A 16,994-nucleotide genomic window follows, 5' to 3' on the forward strand; every position below is an offset into this window, starting at 1 on the left:
CTGTGACTGTTAATGATGGTTCAACCTGGTGCGGAGCCAGGTCAGTAGAACCCCTTGTACATCAGTCTCCGGGAGTATCTAGTGTGCAGTTGACCTCGGCCCAGCACTCCCCTAGAGAGGGGAAGGCTTCAGAGACCTCCTCTAAATATGCAAAGAAGAGAAGCTCTAACTCACCTTTTAATGAGTCCACCTTGAAAAGACTTTGCTCTCCAAGCAAATCAATGGGCTCGCAAGCCTCCACCTTGAGGCATAGTACAACAGAGGCTAAGGGTTCCTCCAGTACTGGTGGGTTAGGGAGACCCTGTAGCTCTAACAGCAAACCTGGTTCCAAGAAGGCACTAGTCCCATCTGGAAGAGATAGGCAGAGAAAGCATAGAAGAGCCGTACTCTCGGACATAATCACTCTTCCTGTATCTCCTGTAACAGGCTCTTCGGTTCCACATGTGACCAAGCTCCGGTCTACATCAGTAGCTACCTCAGAGCACTCAAAAACTTCAGTACCATCTGTCAGGGAGAAGTACAGTCTGCTCGGCTCTACACAACTACATGCAGTACCGCAACATTTGAGGTACCCAATAAACTTATCGGTGACTGCTGATCCAGAGTCTCCATTGCTTGCCAGTATCAAGAGCCACGGAGGAGACAGGGATTACTTCAGCGGAGCACATATTGCTTGGTGGCAGCAACCTTAGGTGCCATCACCACCCCCATATAGACCTCAGTGGCCATATTGGGACCCAGGGGCAGTCATCACGAATAATTCTCCAGGGCCCCAACCTTGTCCCATCACAATGATAGAGAGGCACAAAATTCTCCTTCCCAACACATCACTCAACAGGAGGATACTTTTGTGGATTAAGAGGCTAGGGCAGGCAAAGAAGTTACCCCTCAGACTACCATCTTGTCCTCATCACCTGATGAGGTGGTAATGTATCCTTCTCTTTCTATGGATGATGTTTTTCAGCAATTCCAAGAGCTTGTCAAACAGATGACAGACTCCCTACAGATACCTCTCAATCAAATCAAAGAATCACAACCCAAATGGTTGGATATTCTCCACTCTGCAACTCCATCCAGAGTCACCTGCCCTCTGAATAAGGCTCTCCTGGAACCTGCAAAAACAATTTGGTAAACCTTAATATCACCTATGTATAAGAGAGCCGATAAAAATATTATGTTCCCTCCTAGGACTGTGAGTTCCTGTTCTCCTACCTTCCACCAACTCTTTGGTGCTTGATGTGGTGAATGAATGAAGTAACCACCACTGACATAAGTGCAACCCGTGTGAGAGAAACCAGAAGCATCTGGACCTTCTAAGGTAAAAATTCTACTCATATGCAACCCTACAATTCCGCACTGCAAGTTACCAGGTGTTGATAGCCAAATACAACTTCACAAATTATGAGAGGTTTAATTCTTTTTTTAACACATTCCTCCAGACCAAAGGAAACAATTCCAGGCTATTATTGCTGAGGGACAGTTACTGGCCAAGACAGCCCTTCAAGGATCTTAAATGCTGCAGATACATCAGTTTGTTCTGTCTCCACTGCGGAAGTGATGCACAAGGCAATTAAATGGTTGCAATTATCTGGACCTCTCTGGGGAACCCAGAATACAATAGAGGATCTCCCATTTGATGGACTGAAGTTGTTCAAAAAGAATACTAATGAATCACTCCATGCTTTAAAAGACGTTAGAGCCACATTGGATTCAATGGGTACCTACACTCCTGTGAACAAAAGGAAATGTAGTAGATCCCAAACAGCCCAAAGATCCTGACCGATGCATTTCTCTGGGTTTCAGAGACCTCTGGAACCTCCAAAAAAGAGAGAGACAGTTTCCAGAGAGAGAGATACTCTAATCCATCTGACACTAGTTCACAGCAGGCTGCTGCTTCTTCTAATCATCAGTTTTTATGGGATAGTCAAGAATTTAAACCCTCCCCATTCTCTTGACTGTCAACTACACTCATTTGCCCACCTTCTCCCCATTTGGAGACCTCTCTCCCATTTTCAACCAGCTTGGGAACATATCACCTCAAATTTGTGCTAGAAGTAATAACGGTCTACACCATTCACTTTATCTCCCTTCTCCATTCCTCTTCAGTGACCCCCTCACGAGCTCTTATTAAGACAGGAAATAAACTCCCTCCTTTCTAGCTGAGCGACAGAACCTGTTCCTGCTCAGCACAAAGAGAAGAGGTTTCTACACAAAATACTTTTGTGCCAAAGACAAAGACTTCCACAGAGCAAGTCACCCATCTCACAAAAGATATATGCATTTTATTATAGGTCAGGATCACTTTCAGTACCGAGTGTTCCTGTGTTTGGCCTTTCCTTGGCTCAGAGGGTGTTCTCAAAGGTTATAGTGGTAATGGCTACCTACTTGCACTGACAGGCAATGATACTGTTTTCATACCCCAACAGTTGGTCTTACGTGGAGGTGCTTTCTGCTATACAGAGGACACTTGCCTTTTCCTGAACTTGGGCCTGCAATTGAATGTGGGACTATTCACCCTGACTCCAGTACAAAATATACAGTTTATAGGGACATGTTTGGATCCCCTGGTAGTCAGTGAATTTCTTCCTAGGGACAGATGCTGAGGGCTATTAAATGTTGGCAGGTCTATGCAGATGAGCCCCAAACCTCAGTCAACAACTGTCTTCAGCTTCTGGGTCCCACAATGTTCTTGCACTTTTGTGACAGATCATGTACGATTATGCCATCCAAGGATGGCTCAGAACAATTTACTCACCAAGCAGACACAGCTTATACAGAAAGGTATCAGTTCCCCAGCAGGTGAAACACTCCCCAGACTAGTGGAGAAAACATCGCAGTGTAGGTGTGGAAGTTCCCTTCCTCCAACTGATGCCAACTGTAACTGCAATGACAGATTAGGATGGGGAGGCAGACCTTGCCATTCATACTGTACAGGGCAGATGGTCACCCCAATAAACCACCCTCCACATCAACTTGTTGGAGCTAAGGGTGTTCAGAAATGCCTGCCTTCATTTTCTGCTTCTCATCAAAGACAAGTTTATCAGAGTCATGATATACAATATGGCCTGCATGTTTTACATCAACTGGTGGAGATGGGAAGGGGTCCCCTTCACTCTGTACCAAGCAATAAAGTTATAGAACTGCTGTATATGGGATTGCATAAGAATTTGGCAGTATATCTCCCTGGCAGGCAAAATATCACAGCCGATGCTCTCAGCAGATCTTTTCCCCAAGACTAAGATTGGGAGTTGGACTCTCAGATACTTATTGACATATTTCAAACTTGGGGGTTCCCACAAGTTGGACCTCTTCTTCACAGCCTCAAACAAAAAATGCTACCTCTTCTACCCAAGGGACGGTTTAGGCTGTGATTTATTGGTGGAGTACCTTCTTCCTCCCATGGACAGGAAGGTGTTTTATTCATTTTCCCCAACACCTCTGATTCTCAGGTGGTGAAGATGATCAGACAGGACAAAGCCAGAATTATCCTAGTGGCCTGACATTGTCAAGGTGGACATGGTTTCCTTACCTGCTTCACCTAGCTCTCTGTCCAGAAATAAATCCTCCAATCATTCCTCAACTCCTCTTGTAGGACACTGGTTGACTACTGCATTCCAATCTGAGAACTCTCCACCTCAAGGCATGCTTCTTCAATGGTTCATTGAGTTAGAGTCAGCCTTTTCTGCAGAGGAACAGCAGATATTACTAAATAGTAGAAAAGAGTCTACCAGAATTACTTACCTTCAAAAGTGGGAAAGATTTTGTGAGTGGTGTGACCTCCAGAAAATTGTTCCTGAATCTGCCCCTCTTCCACTGGTTCTGGACTACCTGTTGCATTTAAAGGAAACATCGTTGACGGTTAGCTCTCTCAAGGTTCACTTAGCTGTATTAGCAGCTTTTCATTCCACAATTGAGATGTTCTCGCTCTTTGCTCATCCTACAATTATAAGGTTCATGAAGGGCTTGGAAAACACTTTTCCACAGGTGAAAGCCCCTACTTCAGTTTGGGACCTCAATCTGGTTCTTAGCAATCTCATGAAACCAATGGCAACCTGCTCATTATAGAACTTATCTATGAAGACCGCCTTTTTAGTGGCTATTTCATCAGCCCAAAGAGTGGACAAAATTGGAGCCTTAATGGCAGACTCTTATTTCACAATTCTACAAAGACAAGGTTTCCTATGCCACACCCCAGATTCCTTCCTAAAGTATCAACTGAATCTCATTTGAATCAGACTATTCATCTACCATTTTTCTTTCCAAAACCATCTTAATTCCATTTTGTAGACTGATCTCCACATTCTAGATGTCTGGAGGGCACTAGTTTTCTACCTAGATATAACTACATCATTCAGAAAATCTCCTAAATTGTTCATTCCATTTGCGAACAGATCTAAAGGATCTACTATTTCTACCCAGAGACTGTCAAAATGGATCTCCAGATGTATTATTGCGTACTATGGTGCTGCTAGCATTCCACCTCCTCCCAGAGTGTTAGCTCCTTCTACAGGCTCGTCACAGTCTACATTTTGTGGCCATAGTTAAAAAATGTCCCTGTGACCCAGGGGTGCCAGGGGGAGCCCTCACTGAAAATGCCAAGGTCAGGGCAGGCTGCAAAAAGGAGAGCAGATACTCCCAAGATTGGTGAGTAACACGGAAATTAAATTACCCAACCAGCCAGAAATTGCGCTTCTGATTTCCACACTGGTTTTCAAGAAGCAAAAAAGAGTAATCACACAGCCCCCTTATTGTATTCCATTTCTCTGGTCCCCAATCAGCACCTAGGTCCAGTACAATGAGAAGTTATTTTAAAACTATACAAAATGTTCTTCTGACCCCAAAGGGCCAGCCATATTGCCAGGTCAATATTAGGTTGGATCTTATCCAAAAGGAGAAGGGGTGGAGTGGGGGTGGAGCTGGGGGCAGAGGTGGGGTCGAGCGCCCACGGGAAAGAGGGGAAGTCAGTGCCTATGATACCACATACCTTGCTGACTCATAAGGTGTATCCCCTAGTTCTTTACAGTGTGTTCATTGTATAGTTGATGACCCTTGATGGACCATTGAACAGCTTGGCAGTGCTGGTGCCAATCTGTCCAGGGATGTCTTCCAGAAACACAGCACAAGTTTGGAAATACAGATATACCATACATATCTATAACTCTTAATACAAACATATAAACATGATTATCATACTTGGCAATTTGTAACATTTTTCGCAGAGACCTCACACGGTATATCTGGTCAGATTCCTTGCAATTTTATAATATTGGTGTCAACAATATCATAAAGTGTCCCACATATTCCATACAGCATCACAGTCCCTATAACTGAGATCTGCAGCACTGCTACATGATCCTCTGTACATACCGTCTCAAGACACTACACCCTAATCAATGCTTCTAGATTGGATGCAGCAGCTGGTGATGTAATTCTAGATTCTGAAACTCATTCTTCCATTCGGGGGTTCTGCTTGGGAGTCACTTGCACTGGAGCACCCATAAGGACACTACTTGAAGAAGAAGAATGTACTCACCCTGTGCAGAACTGTTCTTCTTTGAAATGTGGGTCCCTGTGGGTGCTCCACTACCCCCTCCCCTCCCGCCCTCTGCTTTGGGGTTTCTTGTGAGACTGGGCAGTGGAGAAGAAAGTGAGGGCAGTTCACCCACGTAGCCCTATATTCCCTCGGTATGGGTTGTGATGATGTCTAGGGTGCATGCACAGACCGAACTGATGCTGCTAATGAAAATCGCCTTTCAAAAGCGCATGGGGTGTACGTGCACTTGAAGTGGAGCACCGATGGGGACACATATCTTGAAGAACCACCATTACTACACAGGGTGAGTAACCTCTCCTTTTTAAACTTAAAAAAAAATCAGTTTTGAAGAAGCAAAGAAGATTCACTATGCAAAAATATTTGTAGTGGGAGGCTTAGTGCTTACCATTGCAATGGTGAGCAGCTTTTTATTTGATTATTCTTAGTCGTTCTTTACATTATACTGGTTTCTGGATTATTTTAGTGACCATATGAAGCTAAAGATTCAAATACATTCTAAGAGATCTTGAGAATCTTGATGGAAGGTCATCCACCCTGCAAAATGTTTGTGGCAGGGTATGATAGGGCTTTCACCCCCACTGGCTAAAAAGGGGTTAATATAGCCCTGGGGAGGCTGCACAGGAAGCAGCCAATAGGAGAAGGGCTGTGAGGAACAACCAATCGGAGCCCAGCAGGCCCATATAAAAAGAGCCGCAGGGAAGAGCAGGGTCAGTTGCTGCTGGGAGTCCAGGGAGTAAAGACTCTGTCCCTGGAGGGCAGAGAGAACATAAGCACCTTGAACAAAGTCATGGTTGACTCATAGGACTGATCAGCTGAGTGCTCTGATGGGAAGTAGCCTAGGGAAATAGAGCAGCATTGACAGAAGTTACAGAGGAGCAGCAGGAGGCTGCTATTTACAGGGTCCCTGGATTGGGTCCCGGAGTAGTGGGCAGGCCCAGGTCCCCCTACTCACCACTGGGGAAGTGGCTGGACTATTGGACAGAGATACCTCTCCCAGAAGGAGGAAACACAGATGGTAACCTAGCCGGAGGGCAGAGTCGAGAAGAGGACACTGCCGTTCTCGGAGCTGAGAGAGGAGTTGTCATGGGTGGTGGTATCGAAGGCTAGGGGAGGTTTAGCCTCCCCAAACCCAGGCCGTGGTCTTGCCCATGCTTCGCCCTGAGGCCCCACTCTTGCTCCCCCTCTCCCCTGAAGCTGGTGGAGGCTCAGCTTCAGCCAGTGGCCAAGGGTGCCTTGGGGCGGCCCAGGGGTTGGGCCAGCCAGCACAACTGAGGCAGTTCAGGGGGGTCCTCTGGCTTCAGGCTCAGGTCTCCAGCGGGTGGCGGCGTGGGGCCTCAGGGGGGCAGGGCTGGAGGGCTAGCCTCCCCAAAGGGGAGGTTCACCCTCCGCCCATGGGAGCTGTAGGCAGGAGCAGAGACAGAGTGACGGTGTGCAGACCATGGACATGGGTGTCTGCCTCGAGCTAATCCCCAGTATGACCAGCAGGAGGCACCAGTCTGGCAATGAGGGCTGCACCCCATGACACAGGGTTAGGAATTATTTTACTCAGTTGTTCAAAGCTGCCAGTTAAAGAAAGAAAAGAATCAAAGAATCACAGAAATGTAAGATGAAATAGACTTGCTAGAACATTAGTCTATCTTACTGCCAGTGCAGGAATGGTACCTGCAATAAGCTTTAAGTACATTTTCTAGTTTAAATATTCCAAGTGAAATGTCTCACAAGGAATGAAAAGGTAAACGTGTAATTTCCTTTGAGATTTTTCAGAAATCCATGAAAATGGGCCTGGTTAAAAGGGTGCTCCAGCAGGGTTGTAAATATATCGTTCTAATTTTTGCTAGCTCTTTATCCTGATTTCTGTATTTGCCGATAGAAATCAAAGATGTTTATTAGGCTATCGAGTATTTTATTACTGTACCTATGTCTTTTTTTTAATTGCATATTTGCTACTGATCCAGTTTGCTAACTTGCCATCGAAATTTTGGGGGAGTTCAGTAGAAAAATCAGTGGCAAGATATGATCTATAAGGTGAATAGAAAGCTGGCTAGATTGTCTGGCTCAACAGGTAGTGATCAATGGCTCCATGTCTAGTTGGCAGCCGGTATCAAGTTGAGTGCCCCAAGGGTTGGTCCAGGTGCCAGTTTTGTTCAATATTTTCATTAATGATCTGGAGGATGGTGTGGATTGCACCCTCAGCAAGTTTGCAGATGACACTAAACTGGGAGGACAGGTAGATATGCTGGAGGATAGGGATAGGATACAGAGGGACCTAGACAAATTGGAGGATTGGGCCAAAAGAAATCTGATGAGGTTCAACAAGGACAAGTGCAGAGTTCTGCACTTAGGACGGAAGAATCCCATGCACCGCTACAGACTAGGGACCGAATGGCTCGGCAGCAGTTCTGCAGAAAAGGACCTAGGGTTTACAGTGGACGAGAAGCTGGATATGAGTCACAGAATCAGAATCACAGAATATCAGGGTTGGAAGGGACCTCAGGAGGCCATCCAGTCCAACCCCCTGCTCAAAAGCAGGACCCATCCCCAATTAAATCATCCCAGCCAGGGCTTTGTCAAGCCTGACCTTAAAAACTTCTAAGGAAGGAGATTCCACCACCTCCCTAGGCAGCGCATTCCAGTGTTTCACCACCCTCCTAGTGAAAAAGTTTTTCCTAATATCCAACCTAAACCTCCCCCACTGCAACTTGAGACCATTACTCCTTGTCCTGTCCTCTTCCACCACTGAGAATAGTCTAGAACCATCCTCTCTGGAACCACCTCTCAGGCAGTTGAAAGCAGCTATCAAATCCCCCCTCATTCTTCTCTTCCGCAGACTAAACAATCCCAGTTCCCTCAGCCTCTCCTCATAAGTCATGTGTTCCAGACCCCTAATCATTTTTGTTGCCCTTTGCTGGACTCTTTCCAATTTAGTCAACAACATGTTACCAAGGAGGCCAATGGCATTTTGGGATGTATAAGTAGGGGCATTGCCAGCAGATCAAGGGAACATGATCGTTCCCCTCTATTCGACATTGGTGAGGCCTCATCTGGAGTACTGTGTCCAGTTTTGGGTCCCACACTACAAGAAGGATGTGAAAAAAATGGAAAGAGTCCAGCGGAGGGCAACAAAAATGATTAGGGGACTGGAACACATGACTTATGAGGAGAGGCTGAGGGAATTGGGATTGTTTAATTTGCGGAAGAGACGAATGAGGGGGGATTTGGTAGCTGCTTTCAACTACCTGAAAGGGGGTTCCAAAGAGGCTGGATCTAGACTGTTCTCAGTGGTAGCAGATGACAGAACAAGGAGTAATGGTCCCAAGTTTCAGTGGGAAGGTTTAGGTTGGATACTAGGTGGGTGGTGAAGCACTGGAATGCGTTACCTAGGGATGTGGTGGAATCTCCTTCCTTTGAAGTTTTTAAGGTCAGGCTTGACAAAGCCCCGGCTGGGATGAATTAGTTGGGGATTGGTCCTGCTTTGAGCAGGGGGTTGGACTAGATGACCTCCTGAGGTCCCTTCCAACCCTGATATTCTATGATTCTATGACCTGTATAACAGGAGTTAATGTATGCTGACCCTGCCGTGAGACAGTGATATAACATTTTGTAGGATTTCACTCAGATCATGTAACTGGGGGCAGGAAATCAAGATGAATCTCTTGGCAGCACTCCCTCCAATCTAATTTATGGAGCCTGCAGTAGCCTGAAAGATGACCTTCCATCGCAAGATTCCAAAGGCAAAACTGAAGACAAAAGGCTTGTGATTGTTTTTAAATTCCTGGTGAGGAGTGAGGGATCAGAGGGCTGGAGATGTGCAACTCTGTAGTTTCAGAGTTTTAAAATGAAGATCCAGGAAACTTCAACGGAAAGGAAAACTAAATAAATAAGAAGAAGAAGAATAAAAAGAATATGTTGTAGGAAACAAGCTTGTACTGGCAGTGAGCCAGTCTGGATGAGTTAATAGCTCTTTTCCAGCTCTTACTTCTAAAGGCTAGATTCTGACTTCGGGCAGAGCCCTGGGCAAGGGATCAGACAAAAGTAAACTGGGATGTGCCAGCAGTAATAACGCCTGCCTGTCCAGGCTCAGCTGTGCTGGTTAGCAAATAGTAAAGTCATGGCTCTGTGCCCTCCCTGGTCATATGCTCTGGGGAAGAAGGGACAGGCAGAAGGTGGACACTCCACACCTGCTTCCTCCTAAACACCCTGAACAAACATCCAAGCAGTCTAAACTGGGATGGGGGAGCTCCTAATCCCTTACATAGGCATGTAATCCAAGCCACAGTCTAGACCCCCGACGTTATTTGCTCTGTTTCCACCAACTTCAGTGAGAGTTGAAAGCATTCAGCAGAGGTTTCCTATACCACACCAGATCAAGGCCTAAGAAAAAGGCAATGAATGATAAGCAACACGAGTTCATAAAGGATATTTGTGTCAAACAAACTCTAGCTGTCTTGACGCTATTACAGCTTTAGTGAATGCAGAGAATTCAGTGGATACAACTGTCTAGACTTTAATACAGTCACATATCACAAACTAGTAGAAAATTGGAAATGTGCTGTCTGGCTAAAGCTAATACTGTACAGTGGACACAATACTGACTGACAGACCATAAACAAGTGTAATTACTAACAGAACAATGTTGTTATGATGGAAATTGTTAATGACTACCATGAGCAGGCCTTTGATCTAAAGCAGATCACAGACCTGGTTAAAACCAACGGGTGTGCAAAGCACCCTTCTTTCAGGTTAAATGGAAGGAACAGCTGGAAACAATAGAAGCTTCTGCCTGAGGCAATTGTGGAAGCATGGCACTTGGCACAACTCCTGATGAGAAGCTAAACAATGGGTTAAGGGATTGTTTGGCAGGGTGTGGTATGTGTGTGTTGAGTTGATTGTGGTCCTGAGAAGGAGCACAGAGAGAGAGAGCTCCCTGTGGCATAGAATTGACTGGAGGGGCACACTTGGAAATTGTGAACAAAGAAACTGCCTGTTTGTTCCTATTGTGTTCAAGGAAATAGTGTTTGTTCTTTGTAAATAAACAAGACTGATTTCTATCATCCATTTCTCCTCCTAATGAAAACAGTCCTGCAGTCCCCAAAAATTGGCTAATGGTATGAGCCAAACGGGCAACAGCATCAGATTATGAGGAAAGTAACAAGTGGAGTGTCATGAAGCTCATCACTTGGACTATTACCATGTAATATCTTCACACATTATCTGGGGGATAAAATACCAGATTTGATATCAAGCTAAGCAGAATTCCCAGGACAGTGGAAGATAGACTGAAATCACAAAACGATGAGCCAGTGTAAAGTGATGAGATTGAAAGAGTGATGGATGCCACTGAATTGTCTCTGTGAATACAGGATTTTAATAGTTGTTTTGGGGTGGTTGGTCCCCCCTCCAATCTAATTTTCTCCTTTCCTGCGAAGTTCTAAGAAGGAGTTCCAGTCTCTACTGAGATTGCTTTTATTATGGCAACACCAGGGAGAGGCAGCACTTGCAAAAAGAAGAGTAGATATTGTTTCAAAAGGCAACAATTTGAGAAGACAAAGAAAAAAAAAGCCTGGATGTTTAAGGTCCAATATTGCTCAGACCTCCAGGGCTGGAAATGAAAGCTATATGTTGGAAAATCAGAATTCTCAGGTTTCAGACAGGACATGGTGCACAAAATTTATCTCTAGCAGTCCCCAAGCAATCATCTTGAGAAATCGTGCAATAATTGAAATGGTGGGAGATGACACAAGCTGGTAATTTGAGTATCAATGCATTCTGTATGGTAATTTGAGTATCAATACATTCTCAAGGTCCATAGATCACCAGTGTCTGTGGCGCCCTTCCTGCTGATATGCAGAATGAAATATTTTGAGAATTAAGCAGAGAGAGATTAGAAAATGGCCCACGAGAGGCTCTATCTCTTACAAAGTAGTCAACAGAGTGAGAGAGTTTCAGAACCTCTGTTCCACACCATTGGAAAGCTGGGATTCTCAGCATTGGTGTCTATCGTTGGTTATTTTGAGCCGCAGGCCTGTAACTTGGCTTGCAGACTAACAATGATAATTTTTTTTCTTTAAGACTTATACTTTTTTGAAGCAGCAGCCTTGCTTCTGCAGTGCCACTTCCTGCTTCTCCCACTGCTGATGACATAAAAAGGTACCTCAGCAGGAGGTGTGGGAGTCTTTGTTCAAGAAGCACAACAAAAAGCAGAAAATGACTTAACCTTTTACAAAGCAAGGATTGATTTAAAAAACATGTTAAAGCTGTCCACTGTCCTTTGCTGTAGATAAATGTAAAACAATACTCTGGGGGAAAGAGGAAATAATAAGCACAGCATAGGGCCAAACAAGGAAAATGCTATATCATCAACTGGTGTCTAATTAATCCTTTTCCATGACATGCAAAGAAAGGGCATATACACTGGTTTGGTTTTTGTTTTTAAATGTCTTTCAGCAGCCATATATTATCATTTTACCTGGTTGTTTTTGTAGCTCTTTACCTTTGGTTGGAGAGAAGACATCCGCCCTGGGGAACCTCTTCACACCAGGAAATTCTGCTTCGATTCCGTTTCGCACAGTAGCCCTGTCACACTGTATGACTGTCATGGCATGAAGGGTAACCAGCACTGGAGCTATAGGAAGGTTGGAGTCACCTTGGGTCATTTTCAGATATTCATACTATCTTGAGTCTGTATTTGGAGAACAATGTGTTTGTCCAGTCAAAAGACATTGGTTTTAAAAACCATTATGGTTTATTCCAATTTAGCTTAAATGAAAATCTCTGTAGAGCATGTTTCTTTTAATATGTAGAAGGCATTTATGCACATTGTGTGCATTTGCATGTACTTAGGTCAAAGTTAAATTAATATGGATTTGATCCAACATAGAGTTGGCCCTTAGTCCTTGAAAGATGCTTTACCATTTTGACACTTTAAGACATGTGTCATTTTAACAAAGGCATCACAAGGAATATTTTTATTGTATGTGACAGCAGCAAGAAATGCTGCTCATGAGTTAAATATTAATATTTTACTATACTTTAAAGAGTATATTTGGCAGATAAATTACAAAAAAAATTAACATTAAAAGCATTGTTGTAAGCCCACAAAAAAGAGGGAGTTTACAAATCAAGCGTAAGCAGGTTAGGTGTCTCTTTGATCTGCTGTTTCAACCCATTTTTATAAATCACTAAAAATATGTGGTCATGCTGGAAACTGTGTTCAGGGCAAACAGTGCCACAGTAATACTAACAGGATTTCAAATAACATTATTAACACATTACTGACTTTGATTAACCCTTTCACTTTTGCAATCTATGCAGTTTTCTTTGAAATGCTGAGGGATCCCTTCCCACCCATTGATCACCTCCACATAATCACCATCACCTGTGTGCCTACATTTACTCGAGCTGAGCGTAATGGCAAGGATTTGGATTTTACTGCACATGTCTCAGTACTTTCTAGTTTGAGATGATGTATTCTAGTAAACTGAACTATAACCGTTAGAAATAGTTTAGCTACTGACATTTTCCTCAGGTGTCTAGTTATTGACCTTCGCCATTTAATCCAGTATTTACATTGCAAGCAGAGACGTTCCAAAGGGTTTTCCAGAAATGTGATATATTTGAAACTGAGGTAGCATCTGTAATCCAGCTACACTAGCTAAGCCAGCTCCTCAGCTGGTGTAAATCAGCAGAGCACCATTGAAGTCAGTGGAGCTATGCCAACGTATACCAGCTGAATATCTTACTTTGTACCCTATGATAGTTCTTCCCTGCTTCAGATCCACTTCCAGTTTATCTTTGTGCCTATCCAAGCTGCTAGCAAGAAGCTTTAACAACTTTAACATTTCATTAGTGCTTAGTGTACCAGTTACATGTGACAAAATGCAGCTCCGGAGCTGTCTTCTGTACCCGGTTCATCACTTTTGATGTGGACAGAATCCAGTAGACAGCCAATGAAATAGTATCACTTTCAAAAACACTGCAGCGTATGTCCCTTTAAGTCCCCTGTACTGCTTTGTTTTTGTTATCTAGAGGGAAGAGATCTCATAAAAATTCTCGGGACAAGTCAAATGTTTACATCTGAATTAGAAATTCCTTGAAAATGTTTTTTATAATGAAAGTGCTTGCACAATTTTAACCATAATACAAGCCGGGTAGCAATCTACCTTCTTAATTGCCATACTACACAAGTGCCTCTGGTTTGACTACATAACTTCAAAACAAGGATCCACTGACACTGCAAAATTAATGGTTAAATATATTACCCTTGTTCAGGTCTAAGCTGATTTCTCAGCTGAGCTTGACTGTATATTAAATAGTTTTTGATTGCCTCACATCAGATGTAGGCCAGATCTACACTAGACACTTTTGCCAATGTAAGTATACCAGCAAAACCCCTCCTAATGTAGATGCAAGTTATACCAGCAAAAAGTGCTTACAGTAGTTCCCTGAAGGAATAAGTTATACCAGCAAAAGCACTTCTATGCTGATATAACTGTATCTGAACTAGGGTTTTTGCTGGCATGGAAATGTCTCAAAAAAGCACACCTCTAACTATGCTGGCAAATGTTCCTAACATAGATCTGGCTGTACTTTTTTTTACAAGTGTCTATTAATTTTAAACTAATCGTGCAAAAGTATCCATAAAAATAACAGCCTACAGGGAGGCAACAAACAGCCCGTTTTCATAAACAAAGACCACATCTGTTACTCTGCTCCACCCCACCCCAACCCTCCCCCACACCTTCTTAGTGATCACATGGAATTCTTTTTTTTTTTAATTCTTCTCATGTCACATGAAGTACTTTAGTTTTTGTCATGAATCTTATAAAATGCTCAAATAAAGCAAATTTTGCCATGTTTGCCATATTAGCCAATCCCTGTCATTTTCCATTTCTCCCAGTAAAGGGACCTGCCCTCAGTTTTTATTTTAGCGTTACTCCAGGTGGTTTGAGTCTGATACAGCATGATTCAATTTATGCACTCTGACACCTTTATTTGTAGAGCTTCTATGAGTATCTAAGTAGGGACAGATTTAGTAGATTTTAAAAAAACAAAGCCAGCTGTGAAAAATCAATTTAATGATACTATAATTTTACTCTAAGTGTAGTAATTAGGAAATGTGCTAGATTTACAACATCAGAAACTAAAGTTCTCTATCCAGAAAGCATGTACAAAGAGAATTTGTCCCTACATCTCTGTCGGGCAGTCAGAGCAAAACTGTCAGAGGAATTCTCTCACCATGCCCATTAGGCCCTTAGCTTCTTCCCTGAGACTGTTAATGGGCATATCATTCTTACGGTGGTTTTTATCATGTGGACACCTGTCTGGGAGAAACTGTGCTCTACCACCTCCTGTTAAATAAACTACCGCAGACATCCACGGATAATGACTTTCAGTCACTACTGACCTTGGCTGTAGTTAAAGAAGAAGTGAAAGGCCATGAGACATCGAACCAACTACTTGAGCAGTCCAGGCCTGCTAGTAAGTCCATTATCTTATGGAAAAGGTTTTCTTTCTAAAATAGGATTCAGACTTGCCTACATGCAGAGAAAAAAATCTCATTACTCTTCCCCGACAGGACTGAAATCTACAGGAGGATTTCTTGTGGCTTTTTATGCTGGCTGTGAAGGAGGATTTATGCCTATGCCCCTCTGGCTGCAAGTGGAAAATTATGCTTTACAGCACAAACTACAAACAAATGGTCCTGATTCCATGTCCGTTGAAGTCCATGACCCAATAATAATTAAACCTTAGGCAAGAGAAAACTAGAGATGGCAATGGATAAACATTTGTTTAAGAAACCAAGAAGTTTTTCAGAGTAATAAAAAACTGTTCTTAAAGGGACACTGTCTGCTTCCTAATTACGAAAACTTGTAAAAGGCAAGCCGCAACCATAATGAATCCAAAAATTTGCACTGCAGATACTAACCCAGAAGTGCACAGGCTTTCTTTGGGAAGGCAGCAGTGCTCTTGAATAGCACATTTCTCCTGCTGGAACAGGGTGCTTTCTGCTTGTGCACAACAGGGGTATTTCAGTTTCCAGGGATCCTGATATCTCAAAGCACAGAGGACCAGACTGTGCTTGTGCTTGTGTTTGGCCCTTGTGCAAAAGGTTAGGAAGGATGTAAGGAGTCTTCTCTCCCTAGGGGCCAGTTACAGTCACAGCTCTCTCCTGAGTGCAGGGACTGCTTGGCTGCTTGCCACAGAGGGTCAAGGAGGGGCAATCTCCACACCCGTTTAGCCCTGACCGCTAGAGCTGGTCAACCACAAAGAGAAGGGCACACCTGCACCAGGGTGTCTCATGTTCTCATTGGGCAGCATGGCTCTGCATCCTTTCTTCCTTAGGGCACGGCTTTAATAGCACAGCCTAGCCCTGAAAGACCAGGATTCTTGCGAATTGAAATATTCTGCCAGCTCACACAAATGGAATGGACAGGCAGAGATAGGGAAAGCAAGGTGGGAGCCTGCATACAAGTGATCCAAATAAAGCCTATAGGTCCAGTTTAGCCCTGTCAGCACTGACAGAGTCTCTGTAAATTATTTTTACTTTAAATATATTGAAACAGGATGTATTCAGCTGCCAGTTTGGGGGAGCGATGATATGTGAGGTGAGAAGCCTCAGGAAGGTCAGAAGGACAGAACTGAGTCTTGGACTTTTGAATTTGGTCTGTCTGTTGCCAGTACTGAAAACAGAAATAGGTCAGACCAAATTACAGGAACCTTTTCTTGTTTGTCTCTTATTCTCTTTCTTGCCTTCTACTCTGTGGCTGTGCAAGTGTTCACATCCTGGATTAATATTAAATGTTGGCAGGGTCATGCCTGGCACAGAGGGAGAAACCTGGATATGCTTACCAGGGATTATCTGAAATGTTATTTCAACAGCTAGAGTAAGTGTATTGTACAGCCATCAGAAACTTCCCAGCTATCTAATCGGCCCCACGCCACACAAAATCCAAATACATTAGAGCTTTGCAACCCTCAGATATTAGCACCCAGTGGATATTTTCTTCCTTACCTAAGATTCAAATTCAGTGTGTTAGTCTTCAGTGTTCTCAACAAGCAGTGCAACTGGAATTTACACTGATGTAAACCAAATTGTAAGAGACCGAGTTTGCATTGTTTACAGTGCAGTCCTCATTTTACCAAACTCCAGCTAACCAAAACTCCCAGTTAATAATAAATATCCATTTTTGTTTTCTAAGCAACTTAACAAATATTAATGCTCTCAAAACTTCCATAAGGCAGGGAAACAAATATTATCATCTCCTTTTTACAGGTGGGGACAGTGAGGTAGAGCATTTAAGTGACTTGTCCAACCAATGCCACATGGAATCTGTGTCAGATGTATACAGAAAGCACATCAGACTTTTCTAAGAGTCTCATGAAGATGGGAAGATAGGAAACTAGATCACTGGTTGTTGCCATTTGTCTCTGTGCTTTTATT

At 43.4% G+C, this 16,994-nt stretch overlaps 1 protein-coding gene and 1 long non-coding RNA gene across 3 annotated transcripts in view; one reads left to right on the plus strand and one right to left on the minus strand.

Moving 5' to 3' along the window:
• The window catches only part of GALNTL6 (polypeptide N-acetylgalactosaminyltransferase like 6), a 928,998-nt gene that overhangs the window by 899,849 nt on the left and 12,155 nt on the right, over window positions 1-16,994 (plus strand). For both annotated transcript variants that reach the window (XM_048847725.2, XM_048847726.2), the window contains exon 12: window positions 12,037-12,186. In XM_048847725.2, the coding sequence (XP_048703682.1) occupies window positions 12,037-12,186 (150 nt within the window). The remainder of the gene's footprint in view (window positions 1-12,036; window positions 12,187-16,994) is intronic.
• Window positions 663-3,678, minus strand: LOC142071908 (uncharacterized). Its single transcript, XR_012668136.1, has 3 exons — window positions 3,530-3,678; window positions 2,756-2,881; window positions 663-1,112 (listed from the first exon to the last, which is right to left on the minus strand). It is a non-coding gene; the product is annotated as an uncharacterized LOC142071908 (long non-coding RNA).

This window comes from Caretta caretta, chromosome 4, assembly GCF_965140235.1.
Source record: "Caretta caretta isolate rCarCar2 chromosome 4, rCarCar1.hap1, whole genome shotgun sequence".
Classification (NCBI taxonomy): Eukaryota; Metazoa; Chordata; order Testudines; family Cheloniidae; genus Caretta; species Caretta caretta.